Here is a 9,074-nt window from a genome sequence, read left to right as displayed (position 1 = left end):
CTCGTTGTGCGTGCAATTCAATACAAACGCAACGATAAACTCAAACATGACAAAAAATAACTGACAGTAAAACAGAATAAGCGTGTCATTTTCAATTTCAACAACCGGTTCCCTTTTTTTGTCCAACGTCAGCACGATTTTGTCACGTATTACAATACCTGCAGAAAAATACAATATTGTTAATGGCATTGAAAGTTCGCTCCAATTTTTGACATTGCAGAAGATGTAAAGGAGAAGGGAGAGGAGGCCGCGAGCATCTCGGTAAACAACCAAATAACGTGAGGGAATTGGTAGGCACGCAAATGTCATTTGGCCCAGGTGGATTCTTGTCTGCTTGGCTTATGACATTCGAGTCGCCGTACGGGAATACGTCGCCTTCAGCAAATGCACAAAGCAAAGAAGTCCTTGTGTCCTCACACAAGCTCATTATTCTCAATTATTTGCAGAGTTTCAAGAGCATTATACCATGCTAGTGTCCTGCGGAGAAATGTTATGCACATACTGTATGTAAAGAAGATAAATATAAAGTAGTGGGTCTGCAGCATCTCAAAGTCTATCCATCCATTTTCTTTGCGGCTTATCCTCACGAGGGTTGCAGGGAGTGCTGGAGCCTATCCCAGCTGTCAACGGACAGGAGGCGAGGTGCGCCCTGAACTGGTTGCCAGCCAATCGCAGGGCACATAAGAGACAAACAGCCGCACTCACAATCATACCTAATTCAATCATTTTAATTATTGAATGGTAATTTTGAGTGTCCAATTAATGTTGCATGTTTTGGGGATGTGGGAGGAAACTGGAGTTCCCGGAGAAAAGCCACACAAGCACGGGGACAACATGCAAACTCCAGACAGGCGGGGCCGGGATCGAAACTGGTTTCTCAGAATTGTGAGGCCAATCCTTTACCAATTGATCCACCGTGCCACCGAGCAACGCAAAGTCTCCCAAACCAAATGCAAACATGGTTTTGTCGGACAAAACCAAGGTAGAACATTTTGGCTGTAATTAAATGTTTGGCACAAACACAACACTGCTGATCATCAAAAGAACAACTTACAATGAAGCATGTACGAACTGGGGCTTTAAAAACGTTTTTTTTTTTTTTTTTTAAAATATGAACATTTCACAATAAAGAGTTACTGATGGTGTACTCGTACACACGCATGCCTTTGGTGCAGGTAGTGTAGTACCGATTCCCGCTCAGTGATGGTGTTGATATCTGCCCTGCGGCAGTCAGGGGATGAGTTCATGGTGTAGTCCGCCTTGGACCTGAACCTAGCTGGGATAGGCTCCGGCTTTCCCACAACCCTTGTGAGGATGAGCAGCTTGGATAATGACATCACAATGACATGAAATTTCACAATAACAGTGTCTGTACAAAATCTTCAGGTTTTTGCTAATTACCAACAAAAGAAAATGTCAGGAAAAGCATCCTTGAGCATCTGAGTTGAAATCCAAGGAACTTCAAATGGTGGAAGGTGTGTTCTGACTCCCATTTAAGGTGAACTTGAATGCGTTTAGAAATGAGTTTATTCTCCCCACATCGCGATCCCCGTTATAGAGCGCTCTTGTACAACCACATTATTTCACCTTATTAGGTGGAAAAGATGACACGCTGTGACGACCCCTACCGGGACAAGCCGAAAGGAAAAGAAGAAGAAGAGATTTTTTAAAAATAAACAAATGAAATCATCTATCAGCGGCTCAGCTGGTAAAGTTTTGGGCTCACAGTACACAGGACCCGGGTTCGATCCCTATCCCTCCTGTGGGGAGTTTGCATGTTCTCCCCGTGCCTGCGGGGGTTTTCTCCAGGTCTCTCCAACATCAATTGGACACTCTAAATTTCCCCTAAGTGTGATTGTACGTGCGGCTGTTTGTCTCGATGTCCCCTGCGATTGGCTTCTTTTGGGATAGGCTCCCGCGACCCTCGTGAGGATAAGCGGCAAAGAAAATGGATGGATGAAGTTGTGCTGGTTAGAAAAGAAGGAAATAATTTTGTTGTCACGAATGTCCCCGCACCCATTTTGACCATTTGCAGCACACGGGTGACATCTAGTGGTTAGCCTTGTTTATCGTAGAAGTCCTGGGGGGATGATACTTAACTAAATGGCCACGTCAGCACTATCTATTCATTCGTCTTCATTGGGGTGATGGGTGGGTGTGAGGGGGGGAGGGGAACTCTACCAGCTGACTCTGGGTGACTGGATCCACCCACGGACTGCTTGCTAAGCAATCGCAGGGCACAAATACACAAGCGACCGTGCACACTCACGTTCACACCCTCTGGACAATTTCGTCATCACTGAAACAAACATGTAAGTTTGTAGATTGTGGGAGGAAGTCGGAGTACTTCTTCTTTTCCTTTCGGCTTGTCCCGTTAGGGGTTGCCACAGCATGTCATCCGTGGGAAAAAAAAAAAAAAGAAATCATGCAAGCATGGGGAAAACTTGCAAACGGTTTGTAGCAAACACCACATAGGGAGCAAAGATATTGTATGACCTTTGAACTTCAGGACAACACGTGAAAAACAAGCGCAGTGGTATAAGCAGACAAAAAATATCCTCTATCGGTGGCTCCGTTGGTAAAGCGCTAGCCTCACAGTTCTGAGGACCCGGGTTCGATCCCGAGCCTACCTGGGTGGAGTTTGCATGTTCTCCCCATTCCTACGTGAGTTTTCTCCGGGCACTGCTCTGCCCGTTGACATCTGGGATAGGCTCCAACACTCCCTGCGACCCTCGTGAGGATAAGCGGTAAAGAAAATGGATGGATATTCTTAGGGGAACATTTTTTTAGTTTTCATCAGTCTGTTGCCAAATTGCTAATTTTTCAAGTTGCTAAAAAACAAATTGGTGGGGGGAAAAAAATACTTCTAGGTCCAGGGGAACCAGGAAGCCTTCTGCATACCCATTAGGAGCCCATTCCAACCCAAAAATAGTAAGGAACATTTTCTTTATAGTCTTTTGTTTTTGTTACTCATTTCATCAGCCTGTCACCAGAACCGATAATTTTTCAAACTGCTAAAAACCCACTTTTAGGTTTAGAAGTGCTGAGAAACCTTACACACATCAGACACTAAATTTAAAATCTTTTATAAGTTGGTGTTGGTAGATTTTGTCACCCAAGCAAATCTGTTTTCAGCTTGTTAAAATAATCACTTTAGGTCAGAAACCACCAACAAACTTTAATTACACACACTTAAAGGGCACCGAAAAATGGAGAAACAAAAAAAAAACCAACGCTCACAAATTTTTCAAGTCTCCCCCCCAAAAAAATCATAGTAAGCAAGGGGAAATCAACATCACCCAAACATACAGTAAATAAATACTGTATATCGTTAACAAAGGATAATTTTTGTCAATTCTGTCAGCCTGTTACAAAGATATAAAAAAATTGCTCCAAATTAAAAAACTGCTTTAATTACAAGTCATCTTTCCACAGACACATCAGGAGCCCAAACCCAACCTCAAACATAGATTAAAAAAAAAAAGAGAGGGAAATTTTGGGTGCTAAAAAAAATCTCTTTCACTGAAGGGTGAGTACTTTTGCTTTACTTAATTTCATTTTACAGCAATTGTAACCTGAAATTGCTGAGAAAGAGAAGTTGTTAGGACGTCCAAAGGAGGGGGAAGTGCCTTCAAAAAAAAAAAAGCAAATATAGGATGATTTACAGCAGAAATAAATGTGACCATGTGGAAAAACAAACAAGCGAGCAGAGAGCCGTGTGCACAATTGCAAAAGACAAAGCCGTGACCTCCGACCTGACGTTTGTGTTTGCGCTGGTCCTATCTCGCTGATGGACAATCTACTAAATCATGCTGAAACGCATTCATATCAGTGCCGTGAAATTCTCTACACTACAGTATTGGAATTCCTTTCTACACTACAGTGGAGTGAATCTATGAAAATGAGACTCAAATGTACTGTGACGCTATCAATGACTGAATAATCCATCCATCCATTTTCTGAGCCAGTTATCCTCACAAGGGTCGAGGGAGTGCTGGAGCCTATCCCATCTGTCGTCACATATCAGGCAGGGTACAACCTGAAGTTGTTGCCAGTCAGTCTCAGGGCGCAATTAAACAAACAACCATTTGCACACACTGTCACACCTATGGGCAATTTAAGAGTCATTAATCAACCCGAGGGCCCAGAGAAAACCCACGCAGGCACGGGGGGAACATGCAAACGCCACACAGGCAGGGCCGAGATTTGGAACCTGGACCTCAGAACTGTGAGCCAGATGCTCTAATCAGTCGTCCACTTTTTCAGAACTACATGAACACAAAAATACTAAAACAGTCTGTGTTATTTTAGTTTCATGATTTCATTTGAATCTTTAAATTTGATTGACAGTCTATGGGCATTAGAGCCATGTTTCTTTTATTACTTTTTATTATTATAAAAAGATAATACACAATGATTTATAAAGACTATTAAAGAAAATTGTTTAGAATAATAGGTATTTTAATCTATTCTTATTCCTTTATTCACTTTATTATGAAAATAAATAAACACAAAATATAAACTATATGTAATGTGTATTTTTTTCCTGGACAGATTTTTTTGTAAATGGAATACTAATAAATGAATAATAAATTGTGTGTCTTATCAATCAAATGAAACATATTACACTTGTATTATATTTCTTTATGTAATTTGTGTGACCTTGCAATACAGTATACTCTATATGGGGATTAGGAGCATAAGTTGAAAAAAAATCAAAAGTAAAATGGAATTAATTTTCTATAATTATCAAAATCAAAAAATCAAATGTTGCTTAATATATATTATACAATGTCTCTATTTCTCTCAATTTAATTTCATACTCATTTTGCTAACACAACAAATGAATGGTGTCCAAAGACCTTTGCACGCTACTATAAATAGCCAGTTAAAAAGATGTTTAAAAAATGGATAGATATATTTATAACAATGTTATGACACCTACCCATACTGTAGCATTCATTCATCATTATTTAGCCGTGTTTGTTTTTTTTTTTTTTTTTTTGCGTGGCAAGGCATGGCATGCGGCAGCTAATAGCGCTTTTTATGAACTCCCTGTCACGTATAGAGCAGCGATAAGGTTGATTTGTGTGGAAGTTGTCTTTGGCACGGCGTTCCCAGCACATCAGTACAGGACAAAAAAAAAGGTGTGTTGTGACATGAGGACTCACATGGGGAGGCTTTAAATCGTGGGGCCAGAGGAGCAAGGAGCTTCTTCTCTTCATCTCCTCCGTCACCAGCGCTGGTGAGCCTCCACTAGTTGGATGTGGCGGGCCAACAGTGATGGATAAACAGGATTGTGTGTCGTCCCTCTGCAGGCATGACGGTGTCTTATACCCTTGAGGTGGCCAACGTGAGATTTGGAGGCTTCTCCAAGCTCTTGTTCAGGTGGAAGGGCAGCATCTATAAGCTTCTCTACAAGGAGTTTCTCCTCTTCTGCGTGGTCTACGTCTTTATCAGTGCGCTCTACAGGTGATATTGGGATCCTCCTACAAACATTGTGACGATATTACATAATGATCTTATTGTTAGTCTTGGAAAAATATCATAACTAGTGTGATATTATTGGTGTTGTCTAAATATCTCAATATTGTGTAGTGACGTTACTGGTATCATGGGGCAAATATCATATACAACTGTATTGTGGTATTCATGGACTTATCGGGTAACTATCGTGATAACTGTCATGAGCAAGGCTTGGCCACTGCCAAAAGGGGCGTGGCCAGGCCACTGCCAAAAGGGGCGTGGCCAGGCCACTGCTCTGGGCAGTGACACTTGCCACCGGTCACGGCTGTTTCACATTCGGACTGTAATTAGACAGGCATTTAATTTGGAGCTTTTGTCACTGAGATTTGCCAGTTCGTTGTCTTGCGTTAGTGAGTTGCATTCGCTGCCTGTGGGACTCTCCGCTTCTACGCGTAAATTAGGGTAACCCTAATCACAGCGATTCTGTGCCCTTTTTTTAATCCTGTCCTGTTGAGTTTAATAGTTTGTCCCATAGGCATCGGACCTTGCTGTATGTCTTTTGGATCCCGCCTAGCCTAGCGTTTCTGTGCCTCTGCCTTGTCGGACTGCTACATCGTGTATGACCCAGTTTCCGGAATAAACCACATTGAACATTATGCCACTGCCTCAAAGTCCTGCATTTGGGTCCGCCCCCGTACCGGAGGTTCGTGACAATAACACCATGTTGTGATCTTTTTAGTGTCATTGTCACAATACCATATTATCACCTTGTGATAGTTGGCTAAGTATTATAATACGTCATCGTGATCTTATTAGTATCGTTGTCCAAACATCACAAAACCGTATTATGGCGTTGTTCTCTTCAGCCAAGTATCATGATACCTACCGACTTGTGATGTGACTGGTATGGTTGGCCAACTATCGTGATTACACCGTTTCATCTTACAGTAACATTGCGATCTTGATCATGATCGGGAGCTTGTTGTTATCGTATCGTATTCCGTATCATGATAGTGCTGTGTCATCTGCGTATTGGTAATGTTACTCATGTATTGTAATACTTTTACATGGTGTTATTGTTTCCTGGCTATCATGTATCATGATACTAGATCGTAATATTTACTCATGTGCTTGGCCAAGTATCACGAGAGAGAGAGAGCTTTTTGGCATATTGGTTGTCAGCTCTAGATATTGTATGATGGTCATAATATCATATGAACTATTGATTCATTGTTATTGGTATCACTTGATATTTGACTTAATATAAAAAATGGGGCTTTTTTTTTTTTTGGTGTTTTTAACACATAGGTGGACGCTAACACCCAAGCAACAGGATCTGTTTGAACGTTTTGCCCTCTACTGCGACCAGTTCACCAACACCAACTTCATCCCTGTTCTCTTTGTACTTGGTAAGTACAGTATGTAGAAGCGGTGGGATAAAAATATTGATATCATGTATCGATACGCAAGTGTTAAATAATCAGGACAGGTACAAAGTATTGCATCAGTATCGTGATCCATTGTTTTCGCTCAAAAACATGTGCATGAATTGTGAATTATCTGTGACATTTCCAGGCTTTTATGTAACATTAGCATTCAATCGGTGGTGGGGTCAATACACCAGCTTCCCGCTGCCCGATAACCTGATGATGGTCGTCTCTGGGAATGTCCACGGAGTCGACGAGAGGGGTCGCCTGTTGCGGCGCACGCTCATGCGATACGCCAACCTGTCGTCGGTGCTGATCCTCCGCTCCATCAGCACCAGAGTGCACAAGCGCTTCCCCACGCTGCAACATGTGGTGGAGGCTGGTAGCTACCGCCAAAACAAGACTTTCACACCCACCCAACCCTCGAAAATAATAATCTTTTGAACGTTTGCCTGCAGGTTTCATGACGTCACAAGAGCTGGAGGTGTTTGAGTTGCTGCACTCAGACTTCAATAAGTACTGGATGCCGCTGACCTGGTTTGCAAACCTGGCGTCCATAGCGAGAGAGGAGAACCGCGTGAGGGACGATATCGCTTTGAGACTCCTCATGGATGTGACTAACTTTGCTTTCAACTTCACACAAGTATCAATACGTTCCCTGCAACTGACTGGCAACTGCCTCTTGCCCAGTTGACAGCCAAGGAGACCATCTATGGAAAATGGATGGATAATTGGACATTAGCATCCCAGTAACGATGTAACCGATCGCTCCATTGAGAAGTCATGCATGGCTCTTGTTTTCAGGAGTTGAACAACTACAGGGCCAAGTGCAGCCTCTTGTTCCACTATGACTGGATCAGCATTCCTCTGGTCTACACTCAGGTGAGACCAGGCCTCCTCTTTCCACCTCAGAACCCGTGATTGACTCAACTGTCTTATTCCGCAGGTGGTAACGTTAGCGGTCTACTCATTCTTCGCCTTTTGCGTGATCAGCCGCCAGTTCCTCAACCCGGACAAAGGCTACAAGGACCACAAGCTGGACCTGTACGTCCCCGTCTTCACATTGCTGCAGTTCTTCTTCTACGCTGGATGGCTCAAAGTGGGAGAGCTGATCATAAACCCGTTCGGCGAGGACGACGACGACTTTGAGACCAACAAGCTAATTGATAGGAATATTCAGGTCTTTGTATTCTATCATGATTTATTTATTTGGTGATGATGGTAGAATGGGTGGCACGGTGACGCAGGTGGAAAGTGTTTGCCCTCACAGTCCTGAGGATCTGGGTTCAATCCCAGCCCTCTCTGTGTGGAGTTTACATGTTCTCCCCGTGCCTCCGTGGGTGTTCTCCAGGCAGTCTTGTTTCCTCCCGCATCCCAAAAACATACATTAATTGGACACTCTAAATTGCCCCTAGGTGTGATTGTGAGTGCAACTGTTTGTCTCTATGTGCCCTGCGATTGGCTGGCAACCAGTTCAGGGTGTACCGTTGACATCTGGGATAGGCTCTAGCATTCCCACAACACTTGTGAGGATGAGCTGCTAAGAAAATGGACAGATGGATGGTACAATGATGATTTTCTGTCCTGCAGGTATCCATGTTGGCAGTGGATGACATGTACCAGAACCTGGCACCCCTAGAAAAAGACAAGCACTGGTCCCAAAAATATTTCTCAATTCCTTACACTGTATCCACGGAAGCAGACCGCCTCAGACCAGCTTATAAGGGCTCCACCTTTGACATAAGGTCTGTCACGTCTTCATGGGCAACTACAATATAATTGCCAAGCACGACTCATGTGGTCTTTTTATATTTGTCATATATGAAGGGTGAGCTTAGAGGATCTGGAGCTGACTCAGCCTGCTGATGGTTTCCCTCTGCGGGCTTCCTCCCTGGAGGGCAACAAAGATGGCCTCCTCCCATCGCTGACAGATGAGTCAACGCGTCACCTCATGAGGGATGACAAGGATGGCATCGATCTGAAAGAACAAGAAAAGATCACAGTAGATAGCCAACAATGTCAATAAGACAGTTCTTTGATCATGAAGCAGCAACCGCACAGGCAATGCTTTGACGTACACTTAACAGTCCGGAGGTTAACGAAAAATTACAACTCTTAAGGAAAAAAAAAAAAAAAGTTTGAAGATGCCTGGAGAGAAGTCTTCTAATAATGGATAGTACT

At 43.0% G+C, this 9,074-nt stretch overlaps 1 protein-coding gene across 1 annotated transcript; it reads left to right on the top strand.

The window, feature by feature from the left end:
- Positions 1-5,320: 5,320 nt before the first annotated feature.
- On the top strand, positions 5,321-8,919 carry best4 (bestrophin 4). The gene is made up of 8 exons (XM_061839568.1): positions 5,321-5,472; positions 6,775-6,875; positions 7,042-7,275; positions 7,352-7,506; positions 7,698-7,775; positions 7,840-8,073; positions 8,484-8,638; positions 8,721-8,919. Exons 1-8 carry the CDS (start codon positions 5,321-5,323, stop codon positions 8,917-8,919), a joined length of 1,308 nt encoding a protein of 435 aa, XP_061695552.1.
- The last annotated feature ends 155 nt before the right edge of the window (positions 8,920-9,074 follow it).

The sequence above is a fragment of the Syngnathoides biaculeatus genome, chromosome 13 (assembly GCF_019802595.1).
Source record: "Syngnathoides biaculeatus isolate LvHL_M chromosome 13, ASM1980259v1, whole genome shotgun sequence".
In the NCBI taxonomy this organism is placed as follows: Eukaryota; Metazoa; Chordata; class Actinopteri; order Syngnathiformes; family Syngnathidae; genus Syngnathoides; species Syngnathoides biaculeatus.
Note: the sequence above shows the minus strand (reverse complement) of the source record. Positions and strands in the feature narration are given on the sequence as shown.